The sequence below is a fragment of the Cervus canadensis genome, chromosome 5, assembly GCF_019320065.1.
Source record: "Cervus canadensis isolate Bull #8, Minnesota chromosome 5, ASM1932006v1, whole genome shotgun sequence".
Taxonomy (NCBI): domain Eukaryota; kingdom Metazoa; phylum Chordata; class Mammalia; order Artiodactyla; family Cervidae; genus Cervus; species Cervus canadensis.
Window position 1 is genome coordinate 101423649 of NC_057390.1, and position 20415 is coordinate 101444063.

At 51.0% G+C, this 20415-nt stretch overlaps 1 protein-coding gene across 1 annotated transcript; it reads right to left on the bottom strand.

Moving 5' to 3' along the window:
• Positions 1-218: 218 nt before the first annotated feature.
• Positions 219-19972, bottom strand: DPH7 (diphthamide biosynthesis 7; the record flags this gene model as incomplete). Its single annotated transcript, XM_043470305.1, has 9 exons — positions 219-721; positions 12039-12211; positions 12408-12473; positions 12568-12637; positions 16355-16527; positions 16893-16984; positions 18283-18370; positions 18776-18909; positions 19574-19972. Coding segments are annotated over 9 exons (1626 nt in total), but the record flags the coding sequence as incomplete, so codon positions are not given.
• Positions 19973-20415: the final 443 nt, after the last annotated feature.

Consider the following 20415-nt stretch of genomic DNA (forward strand, 5'->3'; position numbering starts at 1 on the left):
CCCCTCCTCCACCCCGCCCCCTGCTGCCACAGAGCCACCATTTTGAAGGGCCCAGCAGATAAGGTTTATCTGAGAGGCCAACAGCTTTTCTATCTACTGAGAAAATTCCACAGATGCACTGAGCCCCACACAGAAAACTTCATGTAACCAAAATATCAGTGAGATAGTCTGGGGACACTTCATTCTCAAAAAAGATAAAGATGAAAAAAAAAAAAAGATAAAGATGTACTCTAGGTTTTATTTGTGGAAATTGTCTTTACCATGTCAAACCAAACAAGGTCTTCCCCAGCTCAGATGTTCTCCCACTTCCAGAGGTGAAGAACATGATTATAAAAGGAGCAAGTGGCCAGAAGGCTGATGTCAAAGTCTGCTGCCTCCAGATCCTGGTCGCAGTCACAGATCTTGATCCCTGAAGTAGGCAGCCGGACATCCTTCTTGTCCTCTGCAGATGGCTGCAGAGGAGCCTCTAGCTTGCTTCCGTCCTGGTGTGTGGTGCCACCCACTCCATCACTGTCAGCTAAACACTCTGAAGAGGGTGCTGGTGACGGATCTGCAACCTTCAGGGCAGGGTCCTGGTCTGCTGTTCTGGCTTCTGGGTCACTGCCAGGGAAGGACGGCTGGGTCTGTGGCAGACGGCAGAAGTAGAGCCAGGACCAGTCGATTCCATACACCAGCGAGTTGGGCAAGGGGCAGGACAGAGAGACTGCTTCCTGTGCTTGCCCTGGAGCGAGACGGGAGGACACAGGAAACTTAGCCAGAGTTAGTCGCATCGCCCATCCCCGACAGACCCCGCCCATCCCCGACAGACCCCGCCCATCCCCGACAGACCCCGCCCACCTCAAGGAGAAACTTCCAAGAGCAACCACCGCGTGTCACGCAGAGGACTGCTGAGACACAGGCAGACGAGCAGAGGAGCGCAGACCATCCTGCAGTGAGGGCGCTGTGTGCCTGAGAGGAGGCATCCTGCACCGCGGAGCTCCCATCTAGGGCGCCTGAGGACTCGGGGAGCCAGACAGAGGGAATGGGGTGTATCCGAAATGAAGGGAACAAGCACGCGTGAAGCACACCACAAGGAAAGCTTGGTGTGTGTGAGGAATCACACAGGCGTGGACATGGCTGAGTTGTCATCTGGAACTGGCAACATGTCAGAAGCGTCCCGGCACACAGAGCTCCCTTAGAGAGTCTGGATTTGAACTGGGAAAGGAGTCATTCACTGCCTGAGCAGTTGTCCTTGTGGTGAGTTGCTATGGCAACTCCGAAGCTGAAGGGCAAGACGAAAATGGCAGACATCGTTCTGACATCTGCCGAGAAAGTGTGAAAAGTGACACGTGACCGGAAGAAATGATGAGAGGCCCTCTTGGTGGTCTGTGGTAAAGAACCTGTCTGCCAGTGCGGAAGAAACTGGTTCAGTCCCTGATCTGGGGGACCCCACATGCCGTGGAGCAACTAAGCCCGCGCGTTGCAACTACTGAGGCCGTAGAGCTGGTGCGCTGCAAAAAGAGAAGCCAGTACAGCGAGAAGCCCCTACACAGCAACTAGAGAGGAGCCCCTGTTCTCTGCAACTAGAGAAAAGCCTGCGCTGTAATGACGACCTAGCACAGCCACAAATAAATAAATAAAAAATTTTAAAAATAAAAATGACGCGGTGTCACCAAACCTGAGGTGCTCAAGGGTCCAGGTCAAGGCCGAAGCTGGCAAAAGCAGCCGCAGAAAACTTCTGGCCAGTGAGCTGGGGATGTGAAAACTGGGGATTAAGAAACTTTTACCAGCTGAAGGCCCAGTGGCCGGCCATTCAGTCTTCAGTCACCTGGACACCACAGCCACGTCCCCAGTGTAGGTATCGATGCCACAGTGCTTAAAATCATGATCAGACTCTGAACCATGACCAGAATGAGAAGTGAAGAGGAGAGGCCAACGCTGGCCTCAGGAAACAGACCAAGGACACACCCAACGCACCAGAGATCCTCCTCCCCAAGTCAGGAAAGAAGCCTGATGCTGAGCTCTCCCAGAGAGCAGAGAGGCACCTGGCACCACCACAGAAGGAAGCTCCAAGGACACTGCCCTGCCCCTCAGTGTGACCATCTAGGGGCCTGGGAGGCAGGGTCGCTGGGATACTCTCACATCCAGCAACCACAGGCAGCGTCCACTCGTGGTCCAGGTGGACACAGCAAGCCTCCTGCCACACGGCAACGCCTCACAGCAACGCAGCACGCCTGATGCTTGGGGCACTGCAGCAAGAGCTGAACAAGCGCACTGGGCAGCAGGCAGGCAAAAAGTTCCATGAAGGAGAAAGAGTACAGTCAACACTGATCACAGCACAATGAAGCAAAATCAATAATGTGGTCAAAATACAAAAAAAGTGTTTCCACCTAGGAATTTTAAAACCTTCTACTAAACCACACTTGGATAAAAGGGGAAATACAAACTTGAATCACAGAATTTCTTCATAAAAATGAAAGCGGAAGCACCACGTATCAGAACCTAAAACTATGCTCAAATCAGAGAATAATTCAGACATAAAAATACTCACTACACAGCAAGTAATAAACATAAGTGAATTGTAGTCCCAACTCAAAATGCTACAGAAAGAACTAAGGAGGCAGGAGGAGAGAAATGGCAAAGGTAAAAGAAGTTGACGAGAAGGAGAAGAGCAACGACATGATGATAATGAAAAATCAAACCCCACTTCTTAAAAGAGATAAAGCATACACACTACTAACTAATCTAATTAAGGAAAGAGAAACATAAACATTTGTATATTTGTATAACTATACAAAGTAAAACAGGATAAAGAGGGAATAACTATTAGGAACTTTTGACCCCAGTAGAGACATAAAGCACAAACAAAGCAACGTTCACAGAAAAATATAAAGTTAACACAGAATCATCATTCAAAAATAAATCAGGCCCAGATAGTCTTGTAGGAGAATATTCACCACATCTTGAATATAAAGACAACCCAAATGACATATAAATTACTCAAGAGATGATAACATGAAAAAAATTTTTTCACATTTTTTGTTTTGATTTTCACATGAACCAAACATAATGCTGATAAATAGCACAAAAGAAAATTTGTGTCATCTTTGAACATTATTGAAAACCCCAAATAAAGTATGGACCAGAATGCAATACTACACTGAAAAAGATAACATATCTTCCAAAGAAGACACACAGATGGTCAAAAGGCACTTGCAAAGATGCTCAACACTGTTAATCATCAGAGAAATGCAAAGAAAAATCACTGCCAGGGTCCAGCCTCGGCAGGATCCATGGGGTACCCTCAGGGTGAACGGCGTCGGTGAGAGAGAGAGAGAAGACACTTGAGACCAGCCTTGATAGGGCCAAGTCTGCGAGGGGGAGAGAGAGAAAGAAAGAGAAAGAGAGAGAGAGAGAGAGTGACCAGACGGGGGGTGCTCAGAGTCTGGCAGAGTCTGGCAATCCTTTATTTTTTACCGTGGCTTTTATAACCTAAGTTAGTACATTTTTAAGGGGAAGATAGTTTAACATTACGTCAGACAGCAAGCAAATGTTAACCCAATAGCTACTTTTAGAATAATTTTTCTTGTGTTTTCTAATAGGGCTTCCTCACCCCCCAAAGGGCTCTATGTCTATTAGGGCCTTTATATGATTCTTTATGTTCTTTTATGATTAGGTTCTTTATGTTATTTTATGATTAGGGTATTATAAGCAATCATGCATATTAGTACCAAGGGCACAAACACATTTGCCAAACAAACTAAAATACCAGCAAAGGAGTTTAAATTAAAACACTCCTTTCACCCTGGATAATCTCATAAAATACCACCACCCGGGAAACTTATTGGTTAAAGTTCTAAATTGATTCTTATTTGGAAAGAGATCGGGGAAAGCCTTCTGCCTCTGTCACAGAAATTAGGGAGTAGTCTGTTGAAGCAAGCATCAGAAAGACAGATATCATCTTTAAGGTGAGCACCAGCGGCAGCTTTTCGGAATCCCTGAAAACCTGATCCACCTTGCCTGTCAGGCTGTCTCCTCGTGATCTTGTCATGGGTGGGATCTCGTGAGCTGGCCTTTTCAAAACCCCTGAAAACCTGATCCGCCTTGCCCGTCAGGTTTTCTCCCCTCATGACCTTGTCATGGGTGGGATCTCGTGTGCCGGCTCCCGGCAAATCACAATGAGATGTAACTTGACACCTGTCAAAATGGCCATCAGCCAAAAGACCACAAATACCAAATGTGAGGGAGACTGTGGAGAAGAGACCACCCTCCTGCACTGGCACAGACACTGAAAATGGTGTGGAGGCTCCTCAAAAACTGCACACAGACCTGCCAACCATATGATCTAGCAATTCCATTCCTAGGTACATATCCAAAGAAAGTGAGAGAGATTCAAGATACAGGCAGCCCAATGTTCCTATGTGTGTATGCCCAACTCTGAGACCCCATGGGCTGTAGCCCACCAGGCTCCTCTGTCCTGGAGTTTTCCAGGCAAGCATACTGGAGTGGGTGACCATTTCCTCCTCCAGGGGATCTTCCCGGACCAGGTATGGAACCCGCGTCACTTGTGTCTCCTGCATCGGTAGGCAGATCCTTTACTACTGCGCCACCTGGGAAGGCCTCCAATGTTCACACAGACAGAAGGCAGAGATTCGCTCAGTTGTGTCCAACTCTTTGCAACCCCACAGACTGTAGCCTGCCAGGCTCCTCTGTCCACAGAATTTTCCAGGCAAGAATACTGGAGTGGGTTGCCATTCCTTTCTTCAGGGGAATCTTCCCAACCCAGGGACTGAACCTGGATATCCCGCATTGCAGGCAGATTCCTTACCATCTGAGCCACCAGGGAAGCCATCTGATGTTCAGAGCAGCATCATTCACAGTCACAAAGAGTCAGACACGACTAAGCTGCTAAGCACAGCACAGAGCACTGGTGGTTACCAGTGAGGAGAGGGAAGGCAGGAGGGGCAACATAGAGATAACGGATTAAAAGATACAAACAATGTCTGTGCGCGCTCAGTCGCTCATTGTGTCCAACTCTCTGTGACCCCATGGACTGTAGCCCACTAGGCTCCTCTGTGCAGGGAAATTTTACAGGCAAGCATGTCGGAGTGGGTTGCCATTTCCTGCTCCAGGAGATCTTCCCGACCCAGGGATTGAACCCATGTCTTCTTTTGTCTTCTACACTGGCAGGCAGATTCTTTACCACTATGCCATCTGGGAAGCCAAGTTACAAACTAAACTCTCATATAGAACATAAATACGCTACGAGGATACACTGCACAGAGCCTCCCCTGGCAGTCCAGCAGTTAGGGCTCTGTGCTTCCACTGCGGGGGTGCAGGTTCACTCCCTGCAAGTTCCTGCAGGGCGTGTAACAAAACCCAGCCCAGAAAAGGGTATACTCAAAACATATATACTCAATATATACATGTGAAACACTGGGCTGGATGAAGAACAAGCTGGAATTAAGATTGCCAAGAGACATATCAATAACTTCAGATATGCAGATGACACTACCCTTACGGCAGAAAGCAAAGAGGAACTAAAGAGCCTCTTGATGAAAGTGAAAGAGGAGAATGAAAAAGCTGATTTAAACCTCAACACTCAAAAAGCTAAGATCATAGCATCTGGTCCCATCACTTCATGGCAAATAGACGGGGAAACAATGGAAACAGTGACAGACTTTATTTTCTTGGGCTCCAAAATCACTGCAGTTGGCAAATGCAGCCATGAAATTACAAGACACTTGCTCCTTGGAAGAAAAGCTATGACAAACCTAGACAGCATATTAAAAACCAGAGACATTACTTTGCTGACAAAGGTCCGTCTAGTCAAAGCCATGGTTTTCCCAGTGGTCATGTGTGGATGTGAGAGCTGGACCATAAAGAAAGCTGAGCGCCAAAGAATTGATGCTTCTGAACTGTGGTGTTGGAAAAGACTCTTGAGAGTCCCTTGGACTGCAAGGAGATCCAACCAGTCAATCCTAAAGGTAATCAGTCCTGAATATTCACTGGAAGAACTGATGCTGAAGCTGAAACTCCAATACTTTGGCCACCTAATGGGAAGAACTGACTCACTGGAAAAGTCCCTGATGCTGGGCAAGACTGAAGGCAGGAGAAGGGGATGAGACGGGATGAGATGGTTGGATGGTGTCACCAACTCAATGGACATGAGTTTGAGTAAAGCTCCGGGAGTTGGTGATGGACAGGGAGGCCTGGCGTGCTGCAGTCCATGGGGTCGCAAAGAGCTGGACACGACTGAGCGACTGAACTGAACTGTGCAGCACAGGGAATGGAGCCAAAATTTTACAGTAACTGTGAACAGAGCGTAACCCTTAAAAATTGTGGGTCACCATGTTATACATCCGCAACATAATACTGTAAGTTATCTATACCTCAATAAAAGAAAAGTTTTTAAATTTAAAAAGAAAAAAACCTACTTTGACAACTAAAACAAAATGAAACCGTAACCAAGTGTGATTTATTCCAGGAATATATATTCCACATTAGGAAATCCATAAATAAAATTTACTATATAAATATATCCAAGGAGAAAAATAATACAGTTCAACAGATAGTATAAAAGCATTTGACAAAAAAAGTCAACAATTCCTGATTTTAAAGAATACTCAAGACAACAGAAGTTGATGAATACTAAGGACAGGGAGCTCAGACGTAAGGAGCCCACCTGTGATACAGGAGTGAAAGTGAAGTCGCTCAGTCGCGTCCGACTCTTTACGACCCTGCGAATTGATTATGGCCTACCAGGTTCCTCCGTCTAGGAGATGCTTTACCGTCTGAGCCACCAGGGAGGTCTGTGATACAGGAGATTCATGTTCAATCCCTGTGTTGGGAAGATCCCCTGGAGACGGAAATGGTTATCCACTCCAGTATTCTTGCCTGAAGAATCCCATGGACAGAGGAGCCTGGCAGACTACAGCCCATGGGGCTGCAAAGACTCAGACACGACTGAATGACTAACACTTACTTCTCTTTCAAGGACACACTTTAGTCCTTACATATCATCAAACTACATGGGAACTAGCAGGGCCCCTCTTCAAGGTCAGGAATAAGGCAAGATGTCCTCCACTCTTTTTTAAAATTGTACTGGAGACACCAGTAAATGAAGTTAAATGAGAAAATAACTAAAGGCATTCAATTTGGAAAATAAAGAATAAAACTCATCTTTTGCAGATGACACAATATTTACTTGCAAAACCCAAGGAATCAATAACAAAACTAATGGAAACACAAGTTTATAACTGGCAAAATATGAAACTACCAACAAAAAACCCAACAACTTTCAAATAGACAATTTAGTTAGAAGATACAATGAAGAGAATGCCCACCTACAAGAGCAACAAAAACATTAGATTACTGAGGAATATACTTAACAAGAAATGTACAATGTATGCACACAGAAGAAAAGCTAGTTCTTGTGGACTGGTTCAAAATTGGGAAAGGAGTACATCAAGGCTATATATCGTCACCCTGCTTATTTAACTTACATGAAGAGTACATCATGCGAAATGCTGGACTGCATGAATCACAAGCTGGAATCAAGATTGCTGAGAGATATATCAACAATCCCAGGTATGCACATGACACCACCATAAAGGCAGAAAGTGAAGAGGAACTAAAGAGCCTCTAGATGAAGGTGAAAGAGTTGAGTGAAAAAGCTGGTTTAAAACTCAACATTCAAAAAACTAAGATCATGACATCTGGTGCCATCACTTCATGGCAAATAGATGGGCAAACAATGGAAACAGTGAGAAATTTTATTTTCTTGGGCTCCAAAATCACTGCTGATGGTGACTGTAGCCATGAAATTAAAAGACACTTGCTCCTTGGAAGAAAAGCTATGACCAACCTAGACAGTGTATTAAAAGGAAGAAATATCACTTTGCCAACCAAGGTCCACATAGTCAAAGCTATGGTTTTTCCAGTAGTCATGTATGGAAAGCTGGATCGTGAAGAAGGCTGAGCATCAAAAAATTGATGCTTTTGAATTATGGTGCTGAAGAGACTTTTGAGAGTCCCCTGGACTGAAAGGAGATCAAACCAGTCAATCCTAAAGGAAATCAACCCTAAATGTTCATTGGAAGGACTGCTGCTGAAGCTGAAGCTCCCATACTTTGCCCACCTGATGCCAAGAGCTGACTCACTGGAAAAGACCCTGATGCTGGGAAAGATTGAGGGCAGGAGGGGAAGGGGGCGACAGAGGATGAGATGGTTGGATGGCATCACCGACTCAGTGGACACGAGTTTGAGCAAACTCCGGGAGAGAGTGAAGGGCAGAGGAGCCTGGTGTGCTGCAGTCCATGGGACCACAGAGAATCAGACACGACTTAGTAAATGAACAACTACAAAAAGATACAGGAACAGATCTGAACAAATGGAAAGGTATCCCTTTTCTTGAATAAGATCCCAGATGATAAATAAGTCAGTTGGAAAGTTAATTTGTATCTAACGCAATCCCTATAAAAAACTAATATGCATTTTTTTCTGGGACAAGCTAAGTTGACACTCAAGTTCAAACATAAGAATAGTCAGGAAGTCCTTGAAAAAGACCTAGAGAAGGCAGTAAGCCCACTCTAACAAACACACTAAATGTTTCCATGGTTAAAGAGCAGGTGTGAACACATCAAGACAGCCAGAGGGGGCAGAAGAGAAGACAAGAAATGCAGGGTCCACACAAGTGCCAGAAGTGCCTGGGCACAAGAGCTGGTGTCTTGAGTCCCCGGGGGTAGGGGTGGGGGAGGATGGGCTTCCAGGAACAGTGTCGGGACAGTTCCACATACCACACAGGAGGACTCGGATCAAAATTCTGATCGTGAAAAGATGATTTCCAACAAGTATGAGAAAACACTGATGAATTCCTTTAGAATTCATCTAGCTGTGTTTAACTAAGATTCAAAAATCTAGATTCAATGAAAAAAACCTATAAATTTGATTACACTTAAAAAAAAAACAACCCAACTTTTGTATGGGAGGAAAAACACTATAGGCAAAATCAGGGTAAGAAAACAGAAAAATTATTTCCAACATAAACCAAAAATTAAGGGCTAATGCCACTAATACAATGGGCTAGTACACAGGAACTCTTTAAACCAAGGGAGAAAAAGACCAGGATTCAGAGAGAAAAACAAGCAAAAGACAATTCAGAAAAACAGGAATATAAAACCAGCCCTTCCGCAAGTGAAAATATATTCAGTTTCACTCCTACTTAGGGACATGCAAATTCCAACTACTGTGAGATATCATTTTCACACCCATCAGACTCAAAATTCCAAAGCTGGTGACACATTCTGCTGGCAAGGCTGTGGGAAAGCAGGGTTCTCATCCATGGCTGGTGAGATGATGAAATCTGACAGATAACAGTCTGTGGACCCTGCAATCCCACATGTAGGCAGTAACCCTGAAGATACACCTCCAACAAGCAGAAACACATATGCAAAACAACATATATGAAGCATTATTTGTGATTATAAGATATTAGAAATAACCCAAATACTCATATAGAAAATTGGAAGAAAAAACTACAGTATACCCACTCAATGGAGTGCTATACAACTTAAAAAAAAAAACAAAACTCTATGAACCAATAAGGAGTGATTTCCATGATGTGCTTTAAAAATGAAGTAAACAAAACATGAATTTATACAGAATATCTTTTGTGTACCAAAGGAGAAGTATGGATATATAAACATACAGGCTACTTTTTGCAAAAAGACACAGAATTGTAACAAAAACCTAATGAATAGGTTACCTACAAGAGGTAAGTGGGAGCAATGCAAGAGAAGGACGGATATCTCTGTTGTTCAGTTGCTCAGTGGTGTCTGACTCTGCAACCCCGCGGACTGCGGCACCCCAGGCTTTCCTGCCCTTCACTACCTCCCGGAGTCTGAGCATGCCTTTTAACACATCTTCTTTTTCTTTTTTTGGCTGCACCGTGGCACACAGGACCTTTGCTCCCCCATCAGGGACTGAACCTACGCCTCCTGCAGTGGAAGCACGGAGTCTTAAGCACCGGACCGCCAGGGAAGTTCCTAATGTAATTTTCATTTCTAGAACATTGTTAATGATTTTATACATTCAAAAGAAAAAGGAAATCGGTGAGGATGAATAAAAACATCCTTTAAAAAAAAAACAAACCTAACTGTATTTCAAATATAATTGCCAGACAGAAGGGAAAAACAACTCCAATCCAAGTAAACTCTGACCGCGGCGCACTGACCAAATCAAACTAACGGGACAGACAGAGCGGCAAGAGCGTCTGGGCCCACTGAACTGTTTGCCTGGGGTGTGGCACCAGCAGCACTCCACAGGCTCGGGCACGTGAGTCAAGGCTTGCTGGGAGCCAGGGAGACACAGAACGGGAGCAGCAGAGAGAAACCTGTGGTGCTGGAATGAGTTAGCGGTGTCAGCATGAACTCATGTTCTGCCACACACACGTGTGTACACACATAAATCCACATACACAGATACACAAGCATGAGCATACATGTATGTACAAGCATGTACACACACGTACGTGCAGATATGCAGACACGCATACACATACATGTACATACACTCACCACTAAGAGGAGCCAGGACTTCCCGGAAAAACAGCTTGTCCAGGGTGTGGGAGGGAGAGCCCAAAATGAGCCCAGAGCAACCAGAAAGGGAGTTGTCACCTTAACCACATGACCAAAACCAACATCAGCGACAAAGGGACAAAGTGGCATCTCGCGGCTGCTGGCCCCCTCACCAGAGGGCAGAGCGTCACCTCCGGGAGGCCCGACACCAGCGCACAACCTACAGGACATACGCTGCAGACACAGCCACGGGCAGACGGGCAGCAGACAGCACCCGTGAGGGAGCGTGCGTGCCTCTCCTAGGGTCAGACGACGGAGGCTTTAAAACAAACGTGACTAGAGATAAACAGGGACATCCTGTAATGAGAAGGGTCAACACATCAGGAAGACACACGACCACGAGCATGCATATACACACCTGACCAGCCCCCAGGTCTCTGAGACAAAACCTGACAGAAGTGAGGGAGGAAACAGACACAAATCAGCAACAATAGTTGAAGCAACTATAGTCCAATTAAAACAAGAACAGCACTCGAGACACTGACTCCCCACTTTCAGAAATGAACGACCAGATAAATCATCAAGAACAGACGGTGAGCCCTCCCCTGACGGGAACAGAGCACGCAGGCCTCCCTGGGCGGACCACAACCAGGCCACAATGAGTCCCAGTAACCTAACCCTAAAACTCGAATCAGTAACAGAAATTCAGGATGTTCTCAAAAATGTGGAAATTAAACAGCACACTGCAAGATAACCAATGAGTCAAAGAAGAAATGACAAAGAAATTGGAAAATACTTCTTGAGATGAATGAAAATAAAAATACAACATACCAAACTCATGGGACACAGGGCAAGCAGTGTTCAGAAGGCAACCTGTCACTGTAAAGCCTACACTACGAGAGAAGAGAGGGCAGAGGACCGCCAGGGCGTCCACAGGCCAGAGGGCAGCGACCCGGCAGGAGCAGAGCCGAGGGCTCAGACGAGCAAGCCTACAGGCAGCCACCACGGGCCGGAGACGGTGGGGAACCCGTGGGGGTGCGGCGGCCGCCTGCTCCTACCAAGGAGGGGACAGGACCCCAGTGTCGGCCGGGATTGAGGAGCAGGAGCAGGGTGGGGGTTCAAGAAAAGAAAATGTGAGGGACCCCTGGTGAGAGGAAGGCCAGGTCCTCCTGACAGTTGGGGCCCTGCTGGGTTCTGCCCAGAGCAGGAGGAAGAACCGGGGCAGCAGCTGAAGCATGTCTGGAACGCAGGCCGCTGAGCCAGAACTGTCCGCAGTGGTGACCACCCCGCAGGCCCCTGTGGGGCTGGGGGTCGCTGGGTGCAGAGGCACACAGATAACGGAGACGGGCAGGTGAGGACCGCGGTTACAGAGCAGCGGCTGAAGCTGAGGCTCTGGAGTCACCCTGATGGCAAGGCCGGGTAACCCGGGACGTGTCGGGACAGAGGAGGAGCCTGATGGGCAGGGGTGGGGAAACCGCTCACCTGCTGCCGTCTGGTAGTTGATGATCGTAAAGCCGCCGTGCATGCAGGCCGCTAGGAGCAGGTCGCGGTGGAACGGGTGCCACTTGAGCCTCCACACCCCGCCCTGCATGGGCACGTCAGCCAGTGGCCGCCACAGACTCCGCGTGTCCCAGAGGAGAACATGCTCGTCGTAGCTGCAACCCACGAATCTCAAGCAGTGTGCGGGAAAGCGGGGCTCCGGGGGCAGGGTACCTCCCAGGAGACCTGGACCCGCCCCTCCAGGACGCAATCCCTCCCTGAGCCCCCGACACCCACACTCTGGTTCAAAGAGCAGCCTGGTCTGATGTCACAGCGGCCGCAGGCGGAAGCGGCGCCACAGCCGGGACTCACCTTCCCGTGGCCAACACGTTCTCACGGTGGGGGCTGCTCTGGATGCTGCACACGCCCATGGAGTGTCTGCGGGGGCGGGGGGCTGAGCAGGCGCCCCGCAGCTCCCCAACAGAAGCTGGGGGCGGGGCGGCGAGGGAGGGCTGACCCCATGAGGACTCACCTGCGGCTGCTGAAGGCGGCTGTGCCGGGCGTCCTGGTGTCCCAGCCCTTCAGGAGGCCATCGTCCCCACCTGCAGGGAAACAGAGCCCGTCCCCCCTGGTCAGGAGGCACGCTGCGGATGCGCAGCGGCCATTTCTCGGGTGCAGTCACGCCCGTGAGGACATTCCCACACGGGCAGGCTGCCACAGGCAGGCAAGCCCCAGAGGCAGCCACCTGTGTGCCATCGTGTCTTCACACGCTGCAGAGAAGAAGGGAGAAACGGGGGCCACACCTGCAAGAGAAGGGCAGAGAGAGTCCCAGGTCCAGAGCGACCAGCCACACGGACTCAACCCTTCCGACTCCTGCCACCCGGAGCCAGCGTGGCTGCATCCAAGCGCTTTAGAACAGACGTGTCTGCAGGAGGCTCCGCAGACACCTGCAACTGGCGACACATTTCCGTGTGTTTTAAAGAGAAAGGTCCCTTGTAGCCTCGCAGTGAAGGGCTTCTTTTGGGGAAACCGAAGGGACAGGAACAAGAGGGAGCTGGTGCCCAGATGCACAGCCAGTCTCTGAAGAAAAGCGATGCCAAGAGACGGGCGTGGCATCCTGAAGGAAGACGGGCAGGGGGGACAGACAGGAGCAAGCCAATCACACGGCTGACCGCACCAAACGCGCCCCCCGCCCACCCACCAGCACATCCCGGGCGCACCACAGACGAGGACGGGGTGAGCGTGACCTGTGTCCTTGGACCAGCAGAAGCCACCATCCCAGCACTGAGCTGCGGGTGAGCCTCAAGCTGCCATCCCGTGGCAAATCCGTAAAGAGAACTGCTGTGGTTTCTTTGCACACCGGGCTCCCTTCTCTCACACTCCACGGGCTCCACCAGGAGCTCCTACTGATCTTCCTTCGTGCAGCACTTTCCCACCCTTCCTCCTCTCCACCGCCCCCACCTCATTCCTCCCCTGTGTACAGCAGGTCTCTAGCCCACACCCTCACCCCCCTGCAGTCTACACTCAACACAACAGCTAAGGTTGTTGTTCAGTCACTAAGTCGTGTCCGGCTCTCTGTGACCCCATGGACTGCAGCATGCCAGGCTCCTCTGTCCTCCACTATCCCCTGGAGTTTGCTCACATTTACACCCAGAGTCCGTGATGCTGTGTAACCATCTCATCTGCCGCCCCCTCCTCCTTCTGCTTTCAGTCTCTCCCAGCATCAGGGTCTTTTCCAGTAAGTTTTTTGCATCAGGTGGCCAAAGTACTGGAGTTTCAACTTCAACATCAGTCCTTCCAATGAATATTCAGGACTGATTTCCTTTAGGATGGACTGGTTGGATCTCCTTGCAGTCCAAGGGACTCTCAAGAGTCTTCTCCAACACCACAGTTCAAAAGCACCAAATTTTTGGTGCTCAGCCTTCTTCATGGTCCAACTCTCACATCCATATATGACTACTGGAAAAACCATAGCTTTGACTATACGGACCTTTGTTGGCAAAGTGACATCTCTGCTTTTCAATACGCTGTCTAGGTTTGCCCTAGCTTTCCTTCCAAGGAGCAGGTGTCTTAATTTCACAGCTGCAGCCACCGTCCTCAGTGATTTTGAAGCCCAAGAAAATAAAGTCTGCCACTGCTTCCACTTTTCGCCCCCATCTATTTGCCAGGAAGTGATGGGCCCAGATGCCAAGATCTTTGCTTTTTGAATGCTGAGTTTTAAGCCAGTTTTTTCACTCTTATCTTTCACCTTCACCAACAGCCTCTTTAGTTCCTCTTCATTTTCTTTCATTAGAATGATAAGGATCCTCTTAAATTTTAAAATGTAAATCAAAAAACATTCCTCTGTCCAACACCCCGCAATGGCTCCATTCCACTCTGAGCAAATGCTGGCATGTTCCCGGGGGCCTCAGCCCAGCACCCTGTCTCTGTGACCCTACGCCTCCTGTTGCACACTCACTGCTCAAGACACACAAGGCTCCACACCAGGACAGTCTGTGCTGCCCATGGCACCCAGTGCCCTTGCCTGTCCGACCTTCCTCTTCCCAAAGTGCGTTCACCACCAAGTGTACTATACGTGGCCTTCCTTGTCTGTCTCCACCAAGCGCTGGAAGCTCAGTGAAAGCAGGGACTTTGTCTTCCTAACAGACATCTCCCAAGCCCCTGGGACAGTGCTCGGCATGTGGTAGGTGCTCAACAGACGCTAGCTGGATGAATGAATTGATCCTGAATTGTTAAAACATTCTCTCACTCCACTGTGGCTTGAATTAGCTAAGCCTCAAAGCAGAAGAATTAATTCATGAACGAGAGCTCAAAAAATCAAGTCTTTATTGTTCTGTGTCTGTTCAAGGGTGCAACAGCAAAAACTCCAGAAAAGATCCCCTTTCGGGGAAAATAAGCATTAAACACAAAATCTTAAGTGGTCTGAGGACATCCCTGACCGTCCAGTGGTTAAGAATCCGACTTGCAATGCAGGGGATGCAGGTCCAATCCCTGGTCAGGGAATTAAGATCTCATGTGCCTTGTGATGTGACAAACAATTAATACGATGAGGACAGGGTGCCATGAGACCAATGGCGAGGGACTGAACCTGTACAGTGTTTTTAAAGACAAGATTTTAGGCTGGGCCCTGCCAGAAAAGTAGAATTAACCTTTGAAAAATTAAACTAGGATTAAAGAAAACACAGAATAGTTGAGGAAAAGAAGACTGAGAGCAAGAGCAAGGAAGAAGCACTCAAAATAGGGCCAGCCAGGTAGGCACAAACCCAGTCACGTAAGCCCCCAGGCCCCGCTGGGTACCCTGGGTGGGAGCTGCAGACGGCTGGGGACCGAGCGAGGGAGAAGCCCGCGCGCAAACAGCTGCTCGACCCTTGAACGGGAGGCTGGGCTAGAACGCAGGCAACTGCCCAGGGCTCTGCCATGACCGCAGGATGGGGCCGTGGTCCTGACAAGTGGAAAGAGAGGAAGAAAGATACAGCCAATTCTGAGAAACGCTCAGAAGACAAAACCAAGAGACAGGCTCTCAGGAGGGGCAAGTGGATGGAGACATCTGATTTGGGTGCCCAGACCGTGTCCCGGGGCCAACGCGGCAGGGCCACACGGGAGCAAGGCACGGCCGGAGCCCCGCGGAGGGAAGTGCTGGCAAGCACCCCAGCGTGAGCGCGGGGAGCTGGCAAGACAGCTGTGTTAGCCAGATCTCAGAAGAAAGGTCTGGTCCCACCAGCGAAGCACAGTGTCTGTGGAGGAGACATGATAACCGAGTCGGGAGAGCCAGAAGAGGCCGCCGGCGGGACCGTGAGCATGATCGCGGGCGCGCTGGTGTGGGACCGGCCCGCAGGGCAGAGGGCGCGCTGGTGCGGGAACAAGCCTGTAGAGCAGAGGGCGCCTGGCCGCACGGAGAACCGGGGCCCGGACCGCACAGCCTCGATGCCCGAGAGGGATGCGAGGGGACGACCAGGCAGGCCCGTGGACCTGCCCCCTGGGCTGGGCAGCACGCTGTCCCTCTGCACGAGGCTCCGGGGCCGCCCCGCTCGTGGTGAGCGCGGCATGCCACCACCACCCAGACAGGAGAGGAGGCCTCGGCTGCTCTCAGCCTCTGTGGATTCCGCAGCCCTCCACCGTCTTCCCTCAGAGCCCCGTGCCCTCCGCGGCCACCAGGGTGGAAGGGGCTCCCGGTGCCCAAGTCACCACCCTGTCCACACACGCCACCGCTCTCCACAAACGGCCGGAGGAATCACCCCCTTGGCCTGTGTCTCCTCTGCTTCCTCCCGCCCCTGATCCTCAGCAAGTCTTCAAGGGGGCGCTCAGCGGAGGATACCAACCTGAGTACACGACTTCCGTCTGCCAGTAATTGAAAGCAGCAACCCAGGCCTCAAACCGATGAGCCTGCCACGTGACCACAGCCTGCAGTCCGGGCCCCGCCTCGCTGATCTTCAGGAGGTGGAGCTGCCCTTTGGAGTCGCTGCTAATGATTTTCAAGGGCTGGTCACTGGCCCTGGACACAGGGAACCAACGGAGAATCTGGCTGAAATTGATTCACTGCCCCAAACTTCTCACCTCTTGTGGTTCCCAAGCAGGGACACTTTATGCCCCCAAGACACAGCAGAGAGAGGCTCTCCAGGCGCTGGTATGTGAACAAGCCTCCTAAGAGGTTTGCCTGGGCAGAAACTGAAGCTGCCATGAGCTTGTCAACTAGGGTCGCCTTCCCCCGGTGAAAATACGTCCCCTATTTCTTTCACGATAAAGACTGGCAGTGACACTCCCAGGCATGAGAGTCATAGTCACGGCCAGCAAGGTGGCTTTCCTTCTCTCTCTCACACGAAATAGCCAAGACCTAGGCCCACCACCACTGGCCCTCACCTTCCGGCTTTCCCAGTGGACCAGTCCAAGGACAAGGCCAGACACTGCTTTTCCAGGGCCAAGCGGGAGCAGGGCTGTAGTGTCCAAGTGTCCTGCTAGAGAGAAGGAAGCCGTCACAGGGGAACGAGCGGCCCCAGCCCCCCAAGGAGACCACTGTCTATTGCAGCAGACATGCGTCCTCAGGCGCCCCTGCAGAGCACAGCCCGAGGACACTGCAAAACCAGCTCCTGACCTGCCCACACACGAGACCTCAGGGGAAGCGGGTCTCTCTGCTGCCCAAGCCCTCCTGGAGACTAGCGCAGCGCCTATGCAGCCTCTTGGAAGCACTGCTGCTGTGTGTTCCCATCGCCTAGGGCCTCCAGGGACAAGACAAAGGGAACTTTCCTCTGACTCGCTTCCACAGGACACAGCCAGCCATGGAAACGCCGTTTCTCTGGGCTTGACTCTATCTGCAGGGTCCCAGCAGCTGTGATCTCTCCTGGGTTTTCCTACTCCTGCCTCCAACTCTGGTTCTGAGCCCAGTCCTCCTCAGGTATTCCTGCCATCTCTCCTGAGACAGGGCTGCTGCTCTCGGCAGGTCGGAAGCAAGGCCGTCCTCACCAGCACTCAGCGCCGTGGACCCGAGGCCAGCTGGACCTGCTCCAAAGCCCACTAGCAGCACCTGCATCAGCGCCTCCCCCTCCACTCCCCTCGCCCGCTGAGTCAGGATGTGGTCAGGGCTACTTCTTCCACCTGTTCCCGTCCCCCAGCATGTGGGCACTTTACAAATGTGTGCCATGGGATTGCTGTCAGAGGCCTGGGGTACGTCACAGAAGAATCACCACTAAGTCGCTCAGCCGTGTCCAACTCTCCGTGACTCCATGGAGTACAGTCTGCCAGGTTCCTGTCCATGGGATTGTCCAGGCAAGAAAATTGAAGTGGGTTGCCATGCCCTCCTCCAGGGGATCTTCCTGACCCAAGGATCGAACCCACGTCTCCTGAATTGCAGGCGGATTCCTTACCCACTGAGTCGTGTTTGGGGAAGCCCAGAGGAATCCTATGCTGTCCTAATTATCAGTGATAAACACTTCAACCCAGAAAACACTGCTCTTCCCAGCCCCAGCACCGTCAGCCCAGGAATGCTGGCCCAGGCTTTCCTCACATGGTGTTCAGGTCCCGTCAGGTTAAAGGACCTGCCTGTCGCTTCAGCTCCTCTGCTAGTGACACATAACGTGTCTTCCTCTTGCAGTTAGATGTAGAACCCATAAACTTAAAAAAGACTGTGTGCTACCTTAGAACGTTTCATGATAAAGTTCACCACTGAACAGACCATCCTAGAAAAATGTTCGTCTCAGCACAGCCTTCCTCCATGTTCTTTGCACCCCTCACTAAGCCTGGCCCAGTCACTGACCTCAGATGGCACCAAGCGGAGGAGCTCTATGGACCCAGAAGCATCTGCCACGCCCAAGAGGGGATGACCGGCTACTGGAACGTGACACCTAGGAGAGAATGCACGTGCCAGTCAGAACACAGGATGTGCCCAGAGTACAGAAGAACAACAGGCACCCCCGTGACTCACTGTTATAGATTTCAGCTCCAAAACCAGTTTGGAGCCTACAGTTCTGTTCCTACAAGACCCTCCAGTTTATGAAGCAGAAAACCAGCACTGCTTCCCAGGCAGACCGACGGTACCTGTATGGCTTGGAAACTGAAAAAGGAAATGAGCCCCAAGTTTACAGCTGCCTTCACAGGCGGGAAAGACAGGACAGGAAAGAAATGAACCCCAACTTCATTCAGATGCCTCCTTGTCTTGTTGAATGCTGCCAGGCATCAGGCTCCTCTGGCTAAACAATCAGGTTTTCATGACAAATTCCAACCAAGGGGGAATGTTACCAAACATGTACCATTTCATGTCCAGGATCGCAGAAGTATCTCTTCTTTGGACTTCAACCAGGGGGCAAGGAGAGCTGTCCTCATTGCAACTATACAGGTAGAGACGACCCAAACGAATTGGAGGCTCGTCAACATCCAGTTCACTCTACAGAAAAAAAGCAGATGTGTTCTCTGAATACCTTAACAGACACTGAAGAACCCAAAGGATGGGAAAAGGGACAGGGAAAGAAGAGGTGTGCCAAGACTCGGGAACTCTCATTTTCTGAGCTGGAGAAATGTCTTTTCTCTTGTATGTGATTAATGAGTAGGTGGATTAGGATAGAATGCTTCTTCTAAACGGGCCAACAGAAAGGAGCTGTGGTTAGGATTCCCATGGGACAGTTTGCCTGCCTAGGATGGTCCCAGTGCCAGCTTTCACTCTTAAAAGTGCTTAGGTTTGGATCCACATAAGTGGATGCTTTCAAGGCATTAGGTAGAGCTCCTATGACATCCCTTTTTCTCTTTGCTCTAGACTTCACCCATAACCCGGGCCACGCCGGCAAACAGACGACTTTCCGCTTTCAGGACGCCGTTCCTACCCTACATTCCGGCCACAGGCCAAGGTCGCGTCCACCCCATGTGGCTCCACACGCGATGTCTCCATTCCAGCCTCACCGCTGCAGACCAGAGAGGTCTTGACGCTAGCGGTCGGCTCTGCCTCTTAGGAGCCTCTCCTCGCCCTTCTCGAGAGGAGCTCAAGTCTGGGATTCTAGCCGCTTGGGAACGGCCACCTGGGGTCGCAGACCGCCCGAGGCCCAAGGCCAGCGCACCTGGCTCTCCCGGTCGGCGGGCCGGTCCCCCGGCTTCCACAGCTGGTAGGTGCCGCACGCCAGCAAGTGCCTGCAGCCCGGCAGCGGGCACCACTCCACCGAGTCCACGGTGTGCTCCGTGTCCACCGCCTGCAACAGCTGGACGCGGCCATCTGCCCCCGCGCACCCGGAGGACGCGGCGACGGCCGTGGTGGCGGGCAGCGCGCGGCAGAGGCGGAGTAAGGTATCCACGTTGACAGCGCGGAGCGCGGGCGCTCTGTGACTGGGCCTGCCCAGCCGGGTGGACGGCACTGCTTCCACTTCCGCCGTCGACGCCAGGCCTCTTCCGGGGAGGGACTTCTTGCCCCACGGACGCCCCCGCGGGGCTGCGCTCCCGCGCCCCCTGCTGGCCGGCGGACCTCAACCCGCCCCGCGTGCCCCGTGCGGCGGCAAGGCCGGCCTGGGACCGGGCACCTGAGCGTCTGGCACGGAGTCACCTGAGGGCTGGACTCTGAAAGGGGAGCAGAGAAAAGCAGGGCATGGAGGTGGCTATGCCACGGGCCTGAGCCTTCGGGGAGCAGAGTCCAGGGTCTGACCCAAAGGGCCTGGGCACGGGCTGCCCTCCTCTCCCTGGTCATGTCCACCGCAGGGAGCTAGCTGCCTGAGGGCAGTTAAGTGCAGCGCATCTTAACGGCAGGCAGTTAAGTGGACGCAGAAGTCCTGCCAGGACAGCAGAGAAAGGAGACAGGGTGGGCCCCAAGGCCCCAGGCCCCAACAGTGAGCAGGAAGGTAAACAGAGGACACGGAGAAGAGACAGTGTCTGAGCTCTTGGGGCAGGTGGGGGTCTGTGCCCATTAGATATA